General features: G+C 37.0%; 1 protein-coding gene across 2 annotated transcripts in view; it reads right to left on the bottom strand.

Annotated features, from left to right (window-relative positions):
- Positions 1–22,092, bottom strand: part of HPGD (15-hydroxyprostaglandin dehydrogenase) — a 48,810-nt gene that overhangs the window by 22,095 nt on the left and 4,623 nt on the right. For both annotated transcript variants that reach the window (XM_027837470.1, XM_027837471.1), the window contains exons 3-4: positions 20,744–20,850; positions 5,930–6,026 (exon numbers count right to left, since the gene is read on the bottom strand). In XM_027837470.1, coding sequence (XP_027693271.1) covers positions 5,930–6,026; positions 20,744–20,850 — 204 coding nt within the window. The remainder of the gene's footprint in view (positions 1–5,929; positions 6,027–20,743; positions 20,851–22,092) is intronic.

The raw sequence follows: 22,092 nt of genomic DNA, 5'->3' as shown, positions 1-22,092 counted from the left end.
CAAGCGAATTCTACCAAACATTTAAAGAACAATTAATCCCCATACTATATAAATTATTTGGAAAAGTAGGTGAAGGAATACTACCAAATTCCTTTTATGACATAAATATGGTGCTGATATCCAAACCAGGAAGAGTCAAAACAGAGAAAGAAAATTATAGACCAATTTCCCTAATGAATATTGATGCAAATTTTTTTTTTTACTTTTACTTTTTTTTTTAGGCAATTGGGGTTAAGTGACTTGCCCAGGGTCACACAGTTAGTAAGTGTCAAGTGTTTGGTCTGAGGCTGGATTTGAACTTAGGTTCTCCTGACTTCAGGGCTGGTGCTCTATCTACAATGCAAAAATTTTAAATAAAATATTAGCAATGAGATTACAGCAATATATCATAAGGATCATATACTATGACCATGTGGGATTTATACCAGGAATGCAGGGCTGATTCAATATTAAGAAAACTATGAGTATAATTGAACACATCAATAATAAAACCAATAGAAATCATATGATTATCTCAATAGATGCAGAAAAAGCCTTTGGCAAAATACAGCACTCATTCCTATTAAAAACAGTAGCGAGTATAGGAATAAATGGAGTTTACCTTAAAAAGACAAACAAAATTTATCTAAAACCATCAGCAAGCAATATCTGTAATGGGGTTAAGTTAGAAGGCTTCTCAATACAATCAGGGGTAAAGCAAAGATGTCCATTATCACTTCTATTATTTAATATTATACTAGGAATGTTAGCTTTAGCAATAAGGGAAGAAAAAGAAATTGAAGGAATTAAAATAGGCAATGAAGAAACAAAACTATCACTCTTTGCAGATGATATGATGTTACACATAGAAAATCCTAGAGAATAAACTAAAAAACTAGTTGAAATTATTAACAACTTTAGCAAAGCTGCAGGATAAAGAATAAACTCACATAAAACATCAGCATTTCTATATATTACCAACAAAGTCCAGCAGCAAGAGATAGAAAGAGAAATTCCTTTTAAACTAACCATAGACAATATAAAATACTTGATAGTCTACCTGCCAAGACAAACCCAGGAACTGTATACTTTTCACACAATAAAATCAAATCTAAAAAATTGGAAAACTATTAATTGCTCATGAGTAGGCTGAGCCAATATAATAAAAATGACATTTCTATCTAAATTAATCTGTTTATTCAGTGCCACACCAATTGAACTATCAAAAATTATTTTATATTGGGCAGCTAGATGGTGTAGTGGATAGAGCTCCAGCCTTAGAGTCAGGAGGACCTGAGTTCAAATACAGCCTCAGACACTTCACATTTACTAGCTGTGTGACCCTGGGCAAGTCACAACCCCAACTGCCTCACCAAAAAAGAAAAAAAATTATTTTATAGATCTAGAAAAAATAATAACAAAATTCATCCAGAAGAAAAAAAGCTCAAGGATATCAAGGGAATCAACAAGAAAAAAAATGTGAAAGAAGATGGTCTTGCTATGCCAGATCTCAAATTATATTATAAAGCAGTAATTATCAAAACAATCTTCTACTGGGTAGGAAAGAGTGATGGATCAGTGAAATAGATTATGAAAAATTACATTATAGTAAATGACCATAGTAATCTAGTTTATGATAAACCCCAAAATCTAAGCTTTTGGAACAAAAACTCATTCTTTGACAAAAACTGCTGGAAAACAGGAAAACAGTATGGCAGAAACTAGATATAGACCAACATCTCACACTGTATACCAAGATAAGGCCAAAATGGGTACATGATGTGCACATAAAAGGTGATACCATAAGCAAATTAAAAGAACGTGGAATAGTTTGTCTGTCAGATTTATGGGTAAGGGAAGAACTTAGGACTGAAGAAGATATAGAAAGCAATACAAAATGTAAAATAGATCATTTTCATTATATAAAATTAAAAAGTTTTTGCACAAACAAAACCAATGCAACCAAATTTATAAGGAAAACAGAAAACTGGGGAAAATTTTGCAACAAGTATCTCTGACAAAGGCCTCATTTCTCAAATATTTAGAGAACTGAGTCAAATTTATAAAAATACAAGTCATTCCTCAATTGATAAATGGTCAAAGGATGAACAGGAAGCTTTCAGATGAAGAAATCAAAGCTATCTATAATCATATAAAAATACTCTAAATCATTATTGATCACTCTGAGGTACCATCTCACACCTATCAGTGACTAATATGATAAAAAAGGAAAATATTAGATGTTAGAGGGGATATGGGAAAACTGAGATACTAATAAACTGTTGGTGGAGTTGTGAACTAATCCAACCATTCTGGAGAACAATTTGGACCTATGCTCAAGGAGCTATACAACTTTGCATATTCTTTGATCCAGTAATACCACTTCCAGGTCTATATCACAAAGACATCCAAAAAAGGGGGAGAGGACCTATTTGTGGCTAAGAATTGGAATCCAAGGGATGCTTGTCAGTTGGGGAATGGCTAAACAAGCAGTGGTATATGATTGTAATGGAATATTATTGTGCTATAAGAAATGACAAACAGGATGATTTCAGAAAAACCTGAAAGACTTATACAAACTGATGCATAGTGAAGTAAATACAACCAGGAGAATGTTGTACACAGTAATAGCAATGTTTTTTGATGAAGAACTGTGAATGACTTAGCTATTCTCAGCAATACAATGATCCAAGATAATCCCAAAGGACTAATGATGAAGCATGCTATCTGCCTCCAGAGAAAGAACTGATATTGATTTGATACAGACTGACATGCTATATTTTTACTTTCTTTTTTTAAAATTTGAGTCTTCTTGTACAACATGACTAATATAGAAATGTTATACATAATTGCACATGTATAACCTATATCTGATTGCTTAATGTCTCAGAGAGCAGGAAGGGGAGGGAAGGAGGAAGGCATAGAATTTGGAACTCAAAAATTTAAATAAAAATGTTAAATTTACAAAAAGTCATTCTACATAGAAGCCTCTTTTAGTGATATATTGTAGTTTTGGAAAATGACTTCACAAATCTATGATAAGTTACAGAGATCAAGAAAAACTGGCAGTTGAAGCTGATTTTACCATAGCTCCCAGTAGACATTTGAATCCACTTTACAGGAATGCTAATGACCCGAGAAGAAAAGTCTAATACAATGACTAGGCCCACATAGGTAGATTAAAATAGTACTAAGGGAACCATCCAAATAATTAAAGTAAATACCAACTTTCTTCTACCACTAAACAGAATTGAAAAAAAAATTAAAAAATAATTCACAAACAGTATTTGGGAGCCTGAATTTTCTAGATTGGCTGTCTAGAATATTCTATTCATCTCTCAACTTCACATTGACAAATGCAGCTACATAAAATTATCTATCTAGAACTATAAGGAACCTCCAAAAGGCCATAGAGTTCAACTCCCTCATTTTTAAGGATGAAGAAACTGAGCCCAGGAAGGCTAAGTGATTTCTCAAGGTTAAACAGGTAAAAAACATTAGTGGCAGCATTTGAACTCAGGTATTCTGACTCTATAGCCAGGAGACCATCTCCTACATCACACTGCCTCCATACAACTGAGTTTTATAAGATCACTTGGAATTGTTGACTTAGTAATTCCCACCAGAAGTTCATAATTGCTTTGGATTGATCATGTAGAAATCCACCCACTAAATGTTAGCTCACTGTTTCCAAACTATGAACTAGTAGGAAAAGGGGAAAGATGGTTCAAGAATCCATAAGCCAAGCAAGTGTTGTCCTGTTGATCTTTATTTAGTTTCAACAAAATATGCACCATGACTCAGTATAATAAATCAGCAAACATATCTTCTGTAGACTAATATCTTGCAAACACATATGCAAAAGGATAGAGATAAAAGAGGAACTTCCAAATAAAGACATTACCAATGCACGTGAATACTAGCTCTGTTTTTGCAGAGTTGCTGTAGTCTTGGAGAGCTGCTTAGTACAGTAAGACATTAAGTGACTTGCCCAAGGTCACCCAGTCAGTAGGTTGCACCTAAACCTAGGTCTTCCTGATCAGTATGGCTACTGGAGCCATAGAGGTTTTTTGTTAGGATTCTATGTATTTATTTTTTTCAGTTAATAGATACTGATTGTATAACTGCTAGCATGAGGGGAGATCTGCCAATATTTTTTTACCATAGAAAAAAATCGTCATACCAGAAAAAAAAATGATGCTGGATGAGTAGTCTCCAAAATGGGGGCTGTGGAATTAGGGCTTACCTCTCACCACTGGCCTCCCATGTAACTGCTTCCCTCCCCACTCAGAAGCCTTAGACCCATCCATGCCCATGCACTCACAACTACGCTGGAAAAATCTGACTTTCTCTACATCTTTTCTATGTGTTCCCTACTCTCCATTTATACATGTACCACTCCAATTCAGACCCTTACCACTTTTTACCTTTTATCACTTCTAACCTTGACTACTGAAATAATCTTGTAATTGAACTCCATATTTCTAAATCTTGGGGCACCTAGGTGGCTCAGTGGATAAAGTGCCATGAAGTCTGGAAGACTCATCTTCACAAGTTCAAATGTGGCCTCAGACACTACCTGTGTGACCCTAGGCAAGTCACTTAACCCTATCTGCCTCAGTTCCTCATCTATAAAATGAGCTGGGGAAGGAAATAGCAAACCACTCCAGTATCTCTGCCAAGAAAACCCCAAATGGGGTCACAAAGAGTCAGACACGACTGAACCACACAAAAAATTCCTAAATATCTCCCCAATCCTATCCATCTTTCATACAGTTGCCAAAGTAATTTTTTGTGTCATATCACCCCCTACTCCATAAACTCCAGTGGGTCTCTGTTAGTACTAGGGCCAAATATCATTTCATCTTTATCTCATCCTACATTTCTCTATGCCTATGTTTCATAATGTATATAATTATTAGCACAGTAGTACAAATATAATTTAAAGATAGGTAAATATACATATATTTGGGGTTTGTGTTCAAATATCTTTTGTTGATTAGCAAGGGTGTGCTGGAGCCAGTTCTGACTCTGAAGAGCTGATTATTAAATTTTCAAGGTGAGCATTCACACTTTGGATATAGGTTAAAACTATAAATCAGGGCTTTAGTGTTGATTTCTAAACTTAAAGTAATGAAAAAAAGGTTAATGCAGAACAAACTTAAAAGTGTGTCACACGTACATTTTTTCTTTTCTTTTTCTCCCAGAGAGCTGGATGTTAAACATCTACCAGTAGGGGTATGCAATCAAAAAAAAAATTCAGATTACTATTCTGTACAATCACATAGTTAGGATTATGGGCTGATTCTAACATTATATATCAGCTCTTAACTCCATATGGAAATCTTGAGCATTTGTCAACCCACCCATCATTTCATCAAGCTTTCTATTTTTTCAAAGTCATTTCACACATGCTGTTTCATAGGGCTCACAATAACCCTTGAAAAGAATCTCTAGCAAGGGCTCTTGACCTGGGATCCATGGATAGATTTCAGGAGGTCTGTGAACTTGGATGGGATAAAAACTTACAACTTTATTCTTACCAACCTCTAACTGAAATTTAACATTTCCTTCAAATATGAATGGAGACAAAACATTCTTCTGAGGAAAGGTCTACAGACTTCCTCAGACTGCTAAAGGAACCCTGACATGAGCAAGGTCAAGAATTCCTGCCCCAGATAAAACAACATTTTGAGTGCTCACAACCAGAGTGACAAAAACAAAAGGACAGTCCAAAACAAGGACACAATGCAAATACAGAAACGCGCAAGACCATTAGGAAAATACAAACACAAATTTTTGTTGTTCCTTTTCAAACAGATGATTATCTTTTGGAAATGCAACTAAAAGAAGGCATGGGGCTAACTTTTTTTTTAAAAAAAAATACACTTTAGTATACTAACCGGGAAGGAAAAAATGTATTTACATTTCCTTTTATGGCTTTTCTTACCTGCCAGAGATGACATGTTGATAATGACTCCTCCGTCGCCTCCATTTTGTTTACTCATGTAGTCTAGTCCAAGATATGTTCCGCTAATCACAGAAACCTGATAGAGACAAAAAAAGGAGAAATCGATATGCAGTTGGACTTTGCCAGGTGTCGTTGTTTAGTCCGGGCCAATGAAGTAAAAAAAGCACCTTCATATTTCAACATGTCTTTGAATATTCATTGAAGCAAAAGAAAATCAGTCATATTTGAACCTGAACTTTAAGTAAATAATTATAGCACTAACCATGTTACTGTAAAACTTAAGATCATAGATTTAGAGCTGAAAAGGCCCTCTGATGTCATTTACATGTTTTTAATTTATTAAAATGAATATCATTTGTAAAGTATTTTGCAAGCCCTAAAACACCATATAAGTGCTAGCTATTAATTATTATTATCATCCAGTTCAACATTTATTTTGCAGAAGAGGAAACTGGGACAAAGAGGATAAGTGACTTGGCCAAGTGTATACGGGGGCAGACCTGAGATTTGAACTCAGGACCTCTGATTCTAAATTGCTATATAAAATATCACCTCAAATACTTGTTTTCCCTGGAAATACTACTACATTTTTCTAACCTTGTCAGGGAGTAGACCAGTTATTGCAAGGGACTTTAAGTCCTGCTTAGTTTGAGAATCACCCAGAAAGATCAAAGAAAAAAAGACCAAGAAGAAAAGGCCTCATATGTTTCTTTTCTAAATTTTGTTGTTGCCTCTTGACATTCTGCACCCTTATTCCAACACAATTATATTCCTGTCTCCTGACTACTTCTTGTGTTCCTTATCTATGGACCAGAAACCATCCATTCATTTATTTGCTCATCTCCAGGTTACTGTACTCTTTTTGACCTATGGATAGAATTTTAAGATTTCACTGAAACCATAAACAATTTGTGAAATAAAATTTATGCCTGAAATGTAATTATTTCCCTCTCCTGTCTGGGACTTCTTCACACTTGTGACTCAGTTTTGGGAGACAAAAACTTGTTTGAGATTTCATAATTCCTACTTACATTTATCTGACTTTCAAGGACTGGATTAAGAGGAAAATTATCTTCAATGAATCTGAAGAGGTTGAATATTTGCTTTCCTATCTGACATTGCCCTTGTTTTAAAACCTTTTGGGGTTTCCCAAACAAGTACTCAGAGAGGCTTATCTTACACAGTAGTAATTTTGTAACACAAAATTAAATTACTATCCTATTCATTTGAGCAATAAGTCAATTTGACATTAAGCTGACCGTAGGGTAAATGAGCAAACCTAGAGGGCCCTTCCCTCTTCCTACTACTCCAAGACAAAACACACAACTTAATTGTTTATATAAGAGGAAAGAAAAAATAATATGGAAGGATAGAATTACCGAACTCTGTTATATTCTGCCAGTTTCTGTCCAAGCCTCCTGCATGCCTGAACAACATCTAGGTATCATATGTATTAGCACTTTGCTTCTTACCTATAACTATTCTCAAGGATTTACAACTTGGTTGACAGACAAGTTCCATATTTTCAATACCCATGGGCACGCACACACATATATTCAAGATATTCCAGAGACGGCACTTGAACCCAGGTCTTTCTGGCTTCAAAACCAAGTTTCTCTACCCACTGTTTCATGCTACCTCTGCCCCTAAACAATTATTTTGTTGTTCAAACAACAAGACTCCCAAGTCCCACTCTTTGTGACCCCATTTGGAATTTTCTTGGCAAAGGTTATCTTTGCAGTGGTTTGCCATTTTCTTCTCCACCTCATTCTGCAGATGAGGAAACTGAGGCAAACAGGGTTAAGTGACTTGCCCAGAGTCACATAGCCAATGTCTAAAGCCAAATTTGAACTCAGATCTTCCTCACTCTAGGCCTGCTGCTCTATCCACTGTGCCACCTAGCTGCCTAAACACTCCTTAGCAAAACTTATTTCAAAGTGGTTTCAAAATGAACATTTGGCATGATTTGACTAACTGGAATTCTCTCCAGAGAACTGAATAGAATTCTGGTCTTGGAGTCAGACGAGCCTGGGTTCAAATCCTGTCTCTGATACTATGTGACTATGACTCATTCACTTAACCTTTTCAAGTTTCAGTTTCTTCATCATCTAGCCCTATTATTTTGGTGTCATGGAAATTGCTTTATACCTAAATAAGTTTTAGAAGCCTTACGTGCAAAGCATTAAAATTTGGTTTAAGATATTTCCTAATGAGCCATTTTTTTTCTCTTTAAGTAAAACTTTCTATTATAACCCCTCTATTTCTTTCATTGTTCTGTCCATGGTGAGCAATTCTCTCACAGATGCCATAAGGTAAATGGATATATTTCCTAAAACGATCCCAAAATGATATAATTCCTAACATTTCAGTCTTAGAAGAAACTTCAGATGCTGTTCTCTGCAACATATTGCCTGAAGTAGGTATCTCCCTCCAGCATCCTAGTATGTGGTCTCTCAGCCTCTGCTTACAGATGTCTAGCACAGAGCCCCATGTGTTTTCTTGAGACTATTCATTCTATTTTTGTACAGTTTTAAAGGTTGAGAAGTTTCTTCTTAGTGTTTATGAAAATGCTCCTGAGGGTGGGGTGAGTGTTTAAGTCCAGAATTTAAAAAAAAAAATTGTAAAGAGCTTTCTTCTCCTATAGTGAGCTAAAATCTGTCTCCTTCTAATGTCCATTGCTAGCTATCTCTATTCAAATTAAATTGTTTTTTTTTTTTAACTTAAAGATCTTGTGCTGGTAAATGTTTAACAGAAGGCTTAGTCAGATAAATGTAAGTAGGAATTATGAAATCTCAAACAAGTTTTTGTCTCCCAAAACTGAGTCACAAGTGTGAAGAAGTCCCAGACAGGAGAGGGAAATAATTACATTTCAGGCATAAATTTTATTTCACAAATTGTTTATGGTTTCAGTGAAATCTTAAAATTCTATCCATAGGTCAAAAAGAGTACAGTAACCTGGAGATGAGCAAATAAATGAATGGATGGTTTCTGGTCCATAGATAAGGAACACAAGAAGTAGTCAGGAGACAGGAATATAATTGTGTTGGAATAAGGGTGCAGAATGTCAAGAGGCAACAACAAAATTTAGAAAAGAAACATATGAGGCCTTTTCTTCTTGGTCTTTTTTTCTTTGATCTTTCTGGGTGATTCTCAAACTAAGCAGGACTTAAACCAAATAATAAACGGAGCCTTGATTTGTAGAGTTTACTGATTCCCAAGTGATGTAAAAGTTCCCACTGAAAATTTCACAATTGCTCTCCTGAGTTGGTACAAACAGGCTCTAACATACCCCTGCTTCTATTTTCCCATTCACAGTAGTGTTTACCCACCACTATAATTTCCACTTTGTCATTTCTCTTATCTCCTCCTTCATCTGTCCTTTGAGGTTTTCATTTAGAATAAGCATGATAAATAGGCATTTTCGTTTATATTGCCCAAACTGCATTACCTTATTTCTCAACTTTCTTGCCTTTTCTTATGTTCAGATTTGTATTACCCTTTGCTTCCTTTTCCCCTTGTTTTCCATACTTAACTTCTCATTATAGTTTATAGTATCCCTCTACATTGTATACTCACTGCCTGGAGCTGCAAGTGGTAAGAGTAAAGCGAGGGGCAGCTAGGTGGTGAAGTGGATAGAGCACCGGTCCTGGATTCAGCAGGACCTGAGTTCAAATCTGGCCTCAGACACATAACACTTACTAGCTGTGTGATCCTGGGCAAGTCACTTAACCCCCATTGCCCAACCAAAAAAATAAGAGTAAAGGGACAAAGAGGCTGTTGTTGTTGTCTTGTATGACTCTTCATGATCCTATTAGGGGTTTTCTTTGCAATGATATTGGAGTGGTTTGCCATTTCCTTTTCCAACTCATTTTACAGATGAGGAAACTGAGGCAAACAGGGTTAAGTGACTTGCCTAAGGTCACATAGTTTAGATTTAAACTCAGGAAGATAAGTCTTCCTGACTCTAGGCCCAACACCACCTAGCTGCCCCTTTTGGCTGGATTAGATGCCCTAAAAATTCCTTTATGTCTTTTTTGGAGGGATGAAAAAATAAATATTCTCTTGTGATCATTTCAGACATAAGGTAGCAGAGTAGATAAAGAGATAAATTCAAACCCTTAGAAGTTATTTAACCTCTTAGTGTTCTAAATTAGAAGTGTCTAACTCAAAAAGATTAAAATGTAATTGGAAAACATTTAACAGAATACAACATAAAAATGCAATACAACACACATATTGTTAGTTTGTGTTTATTTCGAGTTAAATATGCCCTCAGGAATCCATTTCTATTTGAGTTTGGTAGCTGTTATAGACATTTCCCTAAGATTTTAAATTGCTATGGTGTTGACTTGCATTGGTAGATGTTTTATCGTTTGGAATTCTCTATATCAATGAAATCACAAGTCCAATCCTTTTCTTCTATCCTTCTCATAATCATTTTATCAATGTTAAAAATTAAGTCCAGATGCCAGCATCTGACTTTAAGTAACTAAGAGAGGGCCTGCTCATATTTGCAGCCTTGAATTACAACTATCTGATTAACTTGGCCACATTTCTTCCCAATGTGTAGATTACAATTCACCCAGATCAGTTCCTGACTCATCTCGCTTCATGGAATTCTCAGAATCATTCTAGTTCATAACTCATGTTTGACTGATTTAAACTATAATTTATCTAGAATTATTGAACAATCATAGGATCAGAACTAGAAGGGATTTTGAGCCATCTAGTTTAATCTCCTAGTTTTAAGGATTAGGAGATGTAGGCCCAGGGAAGTTAAATGCCCTGCCACAAGGTCATATAGGTCATATCAGAGAGAGAATTTGAATCCAGGTCCTCTGATTGGAGAGCCAGTCTTTTCACCGTGCCTTTCTGCCTTCTGGTCTCAAGACGGCATCATGGTATAACCATAAAAAGGTGAATCTCACAAAAGTGCCGAGCTCTACCTGGCTTAATACATCAGCTGCTTTGGAGCAGGGATCCGTCTTTTCCTTTATGAGGCTGACCTGGGACACTGGCCTGGCTGAAAAAGAATTTGATGAAGGAGATCCTTTGGCTGTTAAAGAGTCAGTGGGAAGCACGTTTAATTCTGGAGCTCCTCAGGGCTCGAGTCCCCATTTCCACATCTGTAGAATGGGTATTGGGGGAGGGGATTAGATGATCTCTGAGGTTCTCAGAGAAAATATGAAGCAACTAAATGGCATAGTGGATAGAACGCTGCATTTGGATTCAGGAGGACCTGAATTCAAATGTTGCCTCAGACACTTAGGAACTCTGGGACCCTGGGCAAGTCACCTAACTTTTTAGCCTCAGTTTCCCTCATTTATAAAACTAGGATATTAGTACCTTCTTCAAATGAAGATTAAATGAGAAAATACATGTCAACCTTCTCAAACCTTAGAGCATTACATGCTAGTTATCATAGTTTTATTATTAATGTTGTTATTATTAACATCATCATCATTCCCTATGACTCTACATTTTATAACCCTCTAAAGTTGTCTAGAACTCTAGATATCCTCTGTTGGATTTGCTGCTGAAGAGATTCTGGTAAAAGGGCAGGTGTTGAGCCTTGGCATAAAACCTTCTCTATTTTAACTAGAGGAAAGGGAAGGGGGTGGGGTGAGAAAAAGCTACTCCAGGTGTGGCAGAGCAGCACCAATAGGCTGGCTTGTTTTTCATTCTGAGCCCTTTGCACCATAAATAACCTCGGTGCCATTCACTGTTCCTGCTGAGCATAACAGCATAAATGTATAACAACAGCATAAAAGAACCACAGATGTCATTGGAAAAAGTCTGTGTTTAGGGAGGAGGAATGATGGTTATAGATTGGCTATACTGGCAGCATTCAGAGATATTTAAATATGGTACAGTATTAACTTCTGTGCATCACCATGTATCTGATTGAGCTTCTATCCTCTAGGAGTGTATAGTCTCAAATAGGCACTCATAACATGGTAGAGCTGGAGGGAGAAACAGTGTCTTTGCCAAGAAAACTCCTAATGGCATCATGAAGAGTCAAACACAGCTGAAACACTACAATAACAACATGGTAGAGCACACTATACCTATATACCACCACAAAATGGAACAAGGCAGAAAAGAGGACGAAGCTAAGAAATAGAATCATTATAGATATTACCTGCAAGTCCAGAGTCCTCCATTCTAGTCTTACAGAGAAGCATGTGGAAAGGAGAGTGGGCGTTCACCTCTCAAAAGTCTGTACTATCAGTGGGCCAAGGAGGAATGGATTGAACAAACTTTTTAAGTTATCTATGAGTAACAAAGGTCATGTCCTGTTCCCTTTATACAAAACTAAACAAATGCTTTCATTCTTCTGTACAGTTTAGCCAAGGTTACCTATAGCAGCAGGGTCCCAAGAAAAATAAAGGAAAACTTTGCTTTAGTGAGGAAGGAGAAGGGCAGTTGACTGAGGCCAGTGGGGATACAGAAAATCCCTTTTGCTATTCCAGAGTTTCCTATTTACAAAGAACCTATTGAGGTTCTTTCCTGCATGGAGCAGGTGTTTATTCAACCAAGCATTGTTATTTTTTTAAGCCAACATGACTTCTTTGCTGGACAGAGGGAAATTTGAGACCTTATTCAATCTCTGTAGTCCTCTCAATCCTGTTTTATATTTCCTGTTCTTCTCACGTCACCGTAGCTTCTGACAGTTTTTAAAGGCATGAACCTCGTCAATTGCTCAGTGCTATTTTATTTAGTCCCTAACCACTGTAAACCTCTGCGCTACTAAAATATCTAAAGTGATAGCTGAGTAACTTCTATCCAAAGAATGGCAAATGAGAGCCTTAATAGGGGTGAGGGTGGGGATGGCATCCATACAGTCCTGTGGTTCTTTGGATAGCAGCCCTCCCACCTGGTGAACCTCACTCAGATCATCCTTATTTTATGTGACTTGGGAGGAAGCTGCTATATTATAAAATCATATTCTTGAAAGGTCCTGCAGGACTCAATTCACTTTTGCATTTGAAACAAAGTGTTAAGGATAGTGAAATGCACAGGGTTCTTCCCAGTCTCTGAAGGAAGGGGTGGTTTCTGAACCTGTGTGGTGTCATAGAACTTTTTCAGTCTGATTAAGTCTATGAACCTTTTCTTAGTATAATGTATAAAGTAAAATGCATAGAATTACAAAGGAAACCAGTTATAGAAATTTGGCAGAATTAGGGTGCAGAAGGAGATATTTTTATATATACTCACTGAGGGAACTTGTTTTGCTTTCTGCATGTTTGTTACAAGAAATTTTATTTTCTTTTTTCCAATAGAAGAAGGGATGAGAGAAGGTGATCTGTAAGTGTTTATAATGTAAAAATAAAACACATCAAAAACTAAAACTAATTTTTAAAATAGTTGTCCAAAAATTTAAAAACAAATTTATGGATTCTAGGTTAACAATCCCCATGTTATAAAAGAATCAGAAGTCCAAGTTAACACTGTCAAGTTATGAGTTTTTTATGCAGGGAAACTTAAAGTTCTGTAGTCAGACTGAGCACAAGAATCTGAGTAAATTTTGAAAAGAGCCATTTGGTGATCCTAAATTAAGTCTCAATATTTGCATGACTTCACATGTATAATTGATACCATATTGCTAGCCTTCTCAATGTATGGGGGAGGGGTAGAAGAGAATTTGGAGCTCAAAATTTTAAAATATGGATGGTAAAAAAATTTTAAGTGTAACTGGGAAATATTTGATGAAATAAATAGATTTTTTAAAAGACTAAAATTAAAAACAGGCTCATAGTAAATAAGGCTTTAATCATGTGCAGAACTTTAAGGTCCAGTTTCTAATCAAAATAATTTTTTTTTTGGGTACAGACCTGTGATTTTGTTGTTATGGGGAATCCTCACTGAAGAAACTCTATTACAATAGATGAACTTCTGCTTTGTAGGATATAGTCTTAAAGGGTTGTGAAGAGGAGGAAGAGGAGGACTGAGTACCGAGACATTGAGTGAGTTGCCACTCTCTGGTGTAGGTGGGACTTAAACCTTGGTCAGCTCCGCTTCCTTGAATTGTTACCATCAATGGCATTTTGTTTTAGAACTTCCAATTTTCCACGAAAGCTCTTGACAATGTCAGCTAAGGAGTATATTTCTAAAATCCCTCCACATCCACCTTTGTAGGTAATTGAAGAATGAATCCAAAGGGTAAATCTTGAATGCTCTGACTTGGCTTGTACCTAGTCATCGTCAACATTTTGATTAAGGTACTTGGATATTCTAGATATGCTATCATGTCATCTGCACTTAATGATATTCTGACTTCTACATTTTCAATGTTAATTCTTCCAATGTATTTGTCTGGTTTTTATAACTGCTGACATTTCCAATACTGTCATTTTTTTTTAAAGTAGTAAGAGTGGGGAAAGAAAATGAATCCCAGAATTTAGAAGCACAGACCCACCACACTCACTTGGCTACATGTTTGCTGAATGGAATTGGCGGGATTGAACTGACCAAGAAATAAAATCCATTTGAGTCTTCACTCATTTTAGAGGCATCATCACTCATACAGCCTACACTATCAGTTTGCTTCTTTCCTTGGAACCCAGAAGGGCTAAGGAAAACTAACTCTCTACTCTGCCGGAGGAAAAGAAATATTACCAAAGGGGCTGTTGTCAGTAATCTTCATTGAACTTTTCTCTGCCAGCTTATGGAAGGGGGTGGGGGAAAGCCCCGTCCAAAGAGCTGCAGCGTCACCATGAAGGAGCACTTTAAAACCATGGAAACACATTTGCATAGTTCCCACAGAGTTGGGCTGGTAGAGTGACTGACTGCTCTTCCATCCCTGCCGTTGCCTTACTGCTCTCTCATTTCAGGCTTAAAGTGATTTAGAAACCTAGGGCTACCAGCTGTTTTCAATGATTTTCTACTGGAACTGGACAGAAGTTCAGTACAGCAGCAGAAGAGTTCTGGATAGAAGGCTGTCAATCCCACGAGAAATATCTCATGTTGAGCAAGGGAAAACAAACAAATAAAAATGAGTGGATAGTTTATTAAAATTAGGAAATGGTGATCTAATTTTCATCTATACATTTGCAAATCTGTCATGCTAAGAGTGAAAGTTAACCTCATGAAGAATCACCATCAATTCTTAGGACCCAGCACACACTGCCGGCCAATTAGAAGAAGCTAAGATACTCTATTGATTCATTCTAAGAAAGCTTAAAGGTAGTGGTCACTGGTTCCTTTGTCATTGCTGAGTTGTTTTTCAGTTGTATCCAATTCTTTGTGACCCCATTTGGGGTTTTGTTGACAAAGACACTGGAGTGATATGGCATTTCCTTCTTTAGCTCATTTTACAGATGAGGAAACTGAGGCAAACAGGGTTAAGTGACTGGCCCATGGTCACACAGTAAATCTCTGAGGCCAGATTTTAACTTAGAAAGAGGAGTCTTCCTGACTCCAGGATGGACACTCCATCCACTTTATCATGTAGCTGCCCTCCTTCTTAGTAACCCACTGTTTTATCGTGGGATGGCCAACTATGCCAAATGTACTATCCCTCTGTGTAACTTCCCCCTTTCCTATTTCTCCTGGCTGGCAGCATGACTGTCTCTGTGGTCACAGCTGTTTCCTGGCTACTCCCTCAATAAGGTTTAAAAGTGATTTAGAAATTGAGGGCCACCAACTGCTTTAGATAATTCTCTATGAACCATGAATGTATTCAGTTTGAGTAGAGAATGTTTTCCAGCCCTCCCACCTAGACCATCCAACCAAGAGGAGCAGGCAACACCCAGGAAAAGAAGATGAGAGAGGAGAGCCCAATCCAGTTACTGACTGCTCATGAGAAGCCTGGAATGGGGTTGAGGGGAATGCCAGATAAACACACTGGAGTCCACATTTTTGAGAGCCTCCCCTCAACCCCACTGAGGTGTTCTTCTGGTGCCTCACCTTAGTGATGACCCTGGCTTCTTTGAGGCTACACCAGTGGATCTCAAGTTCTGACAAGCCCCAATAAGTTGGAAAGTATCTAAGAACAGAGCTGGTGACAGGCTCTTGGCCAAGGATCAGAGATCCTCATCACCGGCAGGTTGGCCACCAGGCAACAAATGTACTTTTGGCAATAGCAAATCATGAAACTTTCTCTGCTTTTTATCAGTGGAGAGATTACACACAAGGATTTTGTGAATTAATATTAAGCCCAATTTTCCAAGCCCTATGGTATAAAGGGACTCCATTTGCAAAAAGAAAAAAAAAGGTAGAACTGAATCTCTTTATACATTATGGTCTATTAGACCAAGTGGCTGGTGTTTATGTAATTGTTTATGCTATGTGGGAAAACATGACTTTTTTTTATGGCTGGTGGAAAAAAAACATCTGTTTTACCTTGATTGTAAAAATAATTGCATAGGCAAAACAAGCAAAACCAGACTCACACAGAATAGGCATTAATTGCTTTATTGTTTTAGTCACTACCATTTCCTGGCACATGTTACAGTCCTAAAGTTTACTACAAAATTAAAAGGGGTGGCCAGGAAAGAACTGCAAATTTAGCAACACCCTTTCAAAGACTTCCTGGTAACCTCTCTGCTCTCACCTTGGCTGGCAGAACTGCTCATATAACATAAGAATTTGAAGAGATCTTAGAAGTCATATAGTCAAATCCTTTCATTCTACAGAGGAGGAAACTGAGGGGCAGAGAGGTTTCAGATTTGGTGCCAAGAAAAGTTTCCTAACAATGAGTGCTACCCAGAAGTAAAATAGGCTGCTTCAGGAGGTAGAAGGGTTGTCCTTGCTGGAAAGTATCCAAGTAGAGGCTGTATAACCACTTATGAGGAGGCAGCTCAGTGGCTAGAGTACTGGGCCTGAAGTCAAGAAGATCCGAGTTCAAATCCAGCCTCAGATACTCGGTATCTGTGCAACCCTGGGCAAATAACTTGACTCTGTTTGCCTCAGTTTCCTCATCTATAAAGTGAGCTGGAGAAGGAAATGGCAAACCACCCCAGTATCTTTGCCAAGAAGACTCTATTGGGGTCATGAAGAGTCAGACATGACTGTGTGACTGATTAACAACAACCACCACCACCACTTAGGTGTGTTGTAGAGGGAGTTGTATGTTATAGCATGAGTTGAACTGGATGACTGCTGCTAAATCCTTTCCAATATTTCCATTCTATGATTTTTTGAGGTTCAATGACTTGCCCCAAATCCTCTAGCTAGTTAATGGCAAGACTAGAACTAGAACCTACAACTCCTTATTCAGTATTCTTTCGGAGTCACATTCTGTACCTTTTCAACCTGGCTAAGCAAGAACCAGGTCAGCTTGAAGAACTAGGCCACCATCTTTTAATGGATTTCCACAGGGGCTGATGAATGTCTGAAATCCGATACTAGAGCTTCTCTTCCTTTTATCTTAAGACTTTGACTCCAGTTAAAATACCAATATCTTTAGGAGAGAATCATCTTTAAGATGAAACCAGCCATTTATAATTTACTATGAATGAGGAATCCTAAGATTAGATTTTAATAACGGGGAGGGGGCTTGGGGAAAGAAGTCATTATAATATTGACTGATTCTTCTACAACGCCTTAAATCACTTTCTATCCTTATCTCCTGTGATCATCTCTACAACTCTGTGGGGCAAAAACCATACAAAACAAAAACACAGGTGATCTGATGGTTTTGGGAACAGAGAGAAGAAAAAAGAAATAGGGAGAAATTTGATCTCTTCAACCCTGGATAGAACTATTAATCATATACACATTTGCCTAAAATGTTCATCCAGAAATTCCATCCATGTTCTGCAATGGTCCTTTTTGGGGCATTTGTTTTTGTTTTTGTTTTTTTTTTTAATGTGAAAGATATTATTCATTGATTGAAGGTCAGGAAAGGAAAAACAGAGCCACCCAAATTAGCAAAACCAATAGGGTTCTGAGAATGATGTGATTCCTGCTAGTTAGGAGTTGTGATATATGCTAACTGAAATCAAGGTTATACTGTTTTTCCATCCCCACTTTTCCATTCCCTCTCTCCTTTGATGTCACACTACTTTCTCACTATCTCCTCTATTAAAACTTATTCACAGGAAAAGAACAGAAATCTCTCATTTACATTATAAAATGAAGCTGCTCTTGTGTTACCTACCTCTCCCCTAGGGGGTAGTTACAATTCAAGCCTTCTCTGCCTCTCTCATTGCATGCTATGAATCAACAAAAGGCTTTGCCTAGTTAAAGGATTTCTGGCATCACTGAGAAAGGAAAGTATATTGAGGCACAGGGACCATTGCATTCAAGTACTCCTACATGCCTATAGCACATGGCACTATGCTGGGCTTTGGGGATACAAAGACTGTTCTCCCCCAGTATAAATTGTTTATAGTACTCTTTGAACCAACTCTTCTTTGGCAACATGTTTAGCGTAAAAGGATGAAAGAAACAGTAAACTAAAAACCTAGGCCAGAAGGCCAGAAAAGGACGATAAATCTATCTGCTTTAGTATAACAGAAATCTCTCTTAAGTACCAAATCTCATATATTTAAATATGTTTGAAATATTCCTATTCCTTCTTTAAAAGGAATTGTTTATCTAAATTTATCAACTGGCTGAAGTCTCATAATAATAATCTCATAATAATGGCAGATATCTGGCAAATTATTAGAGTCACTGTATTGTCAAGACCAGCTTTGAGTGAATAGCTTAACAAAATCATAATACATCACTTGGTTAGGCTTAAATAGGCAGGATGGCGTGGTAGATAGAGAAGTGACCTCAAAACCAGAAAGACTTCGGTCAAGTCCTCCCTCTGACATACACTGGACTGTGTGACGCTGGGCAAGTCACTTAACCTCTCAATGCCCTAGACAATGCTAAGACTATAAATTGCAGATAAAGTAAAGACCAGTATTATAAGACGGCATTTCCTTATAACAATGAAATGACAATTCCATTCTCTATCCCTAAATGAAACTTGAATACCTTTTGGTGCTGCTTATAGGCACCAGTTAAATAAACCCTTTAAGAAACCCCATTAGATTAAATACAGAATTCACAAAACAATCTTTTAATGTGCTCAGATCATACTTGGGTATCAACTGTTACAGAAATACCCATCGCATCCACTGATAGGTACTGATGCCAGTTGACACTATCAACATTTAGAAATCGAGGAAGTAAAACCTAGGTTTCTTTATTATGTGTAAACACAGGTCCAGAGCTCAAAAACTAACACTGAACCCAGACCAGAGCATTCATAAGGCTTCTATAACTTGCAATTACATTAGAGAGACAATAGAATGACTTTTGCTTTCTGGCCTTCACAATGGAGACAGTATCTCACCCATTACTAGGGAAAAGAAGAAACAACTTCTTACTGAAATAAATTTAAGAAAATTACTCAACACTAGGCTTGTGGGATTTGCATTTCAAGGCTGCATTTGGAGGGTTTACAATGGGCTAATTGAGAGGGGAAAATTACATGCCAAAAGATAACTATAGACCCTGAGCTTGGTTGTGGATTCCTTCATAAACAAAGAGGGAGTAGTAACCGAGGAAATTATAGGTGTCATATGTTCCATTTACCCCTAGTTTCTTATCTTAGATACAAAAAAGAGGAATGACTGATTTTTAACACACCTTAAGAAAGGCTCCAGTCAGCTAAGAGACATTCTCAGAAAAAGAGGAAATTTTGGAGCCCAAATAGTTAAGGTTAATAAAAGGAATCAAAAACTCTTATGATACAGTGTTAAGCTTTATCTCTCATAGGGATAAGAAAGGAGAGAACCTTTGTCAATAGAGTAATATTTCATTTGATATCCAGTGATGATAATATCTTAACTCTGATTAACTTAAACTCTTTCACCCAGTTTCCATTCTGACAGGTGGTGATGGAGAGAATAAAGAACATAGAAGAGTTTTTCTTCTGTTTGAAACTGACTTATGCATATATGAATCAAACTGTTGTGGCCATGGCCTCATTGGCATCATTCTAGAGACAGCTAAGCTAGGCAAAGCCCCAACGGCAGGGGGAGGGTCTCCATCCAAACTGTGTGACCACACCTAGGAAGATGTGGCCCAAGACAGGGCAGGATAATACCTCCCACAACATAGGTTGGGCATAGCTTCAAAAATATCTAATGTCCTTTGATAAGTCTATTTATATTGATAGGCATGCAAACTATGTAAAGTCAATCGATGAACTTCAGGAATCATAGTGTATTACCCTTGCAGAGTTGAAGGGAACTTTAAGGTCATCTGGTCTAACACCCTCATTTTTACAGATAAAGAAACTGAGGCTAAAAATGATTATGTAACCCAACATTAACTGGCTGACTCAGAGTTGAACCCAGATACTCTCACTCGAAATCCAAAGAAACTTTATTTATGTAATGGGAGTAACAGAATCATAATGGAAAAGCATAGTTCTCATAACAAAGTACCTTCATATCAAAATTCCAGAGTCCAATTTCAGCTTAACCATGCTTGCTATTGTGTGCCTGGACTTCATTCAAATGTTCCCCTTTGTTTTTCTTTGTTATCACTTTTAAAAAGATGGGTTAAGAAATGACCTTCTTTTTTTTTTTTAATTTCCTTTTGGTATTTTAAGACAGTCATCTCCCTAGTTCAGTCCCCAGAATGCCTTCCTGTTTTTCAAAGAGAAATACCTCTCTCTAGCATTCTGTAACTTCCCCCTTTTTTCCCTAGACATATACTATTGTATTCATAGTTCATGTGTTCATTTGAATGAGCACATCTTGCAAAAATAGACTAAACACATTCCTCCCCCACATAGTTTGCTAAACATACTCTAGATAAGTAGAAGACTCAGATAACACTCACCAAATTAATCTGTACAGTTTTTTCCCAGTGTTTTTCATTGTTCACTCCGGCATTATTGACCAAAATATCCAATCTTCCAAAATGTTGAACTACTTTTCGAAAAGTATCTAATTCCAAGGGAAAAAATAGAATATATTTCAGCTACCTTCTCATCTTCTATGTCAAACAGTTCTTATTAAATGCATTTTCAGATCTATACTGCTTTGGAAAAAGCTATTTTCCAGGTTCTGTTACAACATAATGGATTCTAGAAAAAGGAAGAACATAACTCTTAGCTATTTGTGCTTTCCAACAACTTCCTACATCTGCAAGGAATTAATTACTAGATTCCCTATAACTTAGATTAGAACAATATGAACCTATTACTGTATAATTATATTATTAACTATCAGATGAAAAATACTTTATCAAGTATAATATTAAAAAGAATTATTGTGTAATTCAGGTCAAAAACTGGTGCAATCAAATTGACATTCTGATAACTACCTATATTAGTAAACAAAGTCAGAGCAAGTATGACCTGTATCAGAAATGTTTAGGGGAGGCAGCTAGGTGGCACAGTGGATGGAACACCAGCCCTGAAGTCAGGAGGACCTGAGCTCAAATCCAGCCTCAGAACAAACACTTGACAGTACTAGCTGTGTGACCTTGGGCAAGTCACTTAACCCAATTGCCTCAATTAAAAAAAAAAGAAATGTTTAGGAAAGATGTAAAGAGAGGCAGATTATAGCAACAATAGGTAATAGGAAATACATTGTTGAATGAAACCACATAAGCACTGGAGACCTTTGTGGGTACCTTAAATCTTTCAGGGGACAAATATGATTGTTATAAATTTTAACAAATAAATAGGCTGGTGTAACCAAAAAGAACTACAATACTGCCCTTCCTACCCCCATTTATGGCAGTGATCTGAAGAGTAATAAAATTATTTCTTTCCCGTGACATTCAAATCCTAATGCCCTTTCTTACTGAAAATCAACCAACCCTAGACAAATTCTAGACAAATCTTTGTCCAGTGGCATCTCACATGATTCCCTATTTCTTATCCTCTGACTTCCCAAGCCTATATGTAAATAAGAGATAGATCACATTTCAATTCAAGTCTAGCATTTATTAGACATACTATGAGCTAGGGACCTTGCTGGATCCTGGGGATACAAAGACAGAAGTCTCAAGGATCTAGCATTCCTGGGAGTAGTAGAAAATTGATTGGAAGAAGAGAAGAACAAACAAATTGGGAGGAAAAAGGAAAGGCATTTTTCTAAGGGCTTCAGAGTACCAATAATAGGTAGCATGTATATTGCTTTTTAAAGTTTGCAGAAATCTTGTCTCATATATTATCTCAC

Source organism: Vombatus ursinus, unplaced genomic scaffold, assembly GCF_900497805.2.
Source record: "Vombatus ursinus unplaced genomic scaffold, bare-nosed wombat genome assembly UNPS02014821.1, whole genome shotgun sequence".
Lineage (NCBI taxonomy): Eukaryota > Metazoa > Chordata > Mammalia > Diprotodontia > Vombatidae > Vombatus > Vombatus ursinus.
Note: the sequence above shows the minus strand (reverse complement) of the source record. Positions and strands in the feature narration are given on the sequence as shown.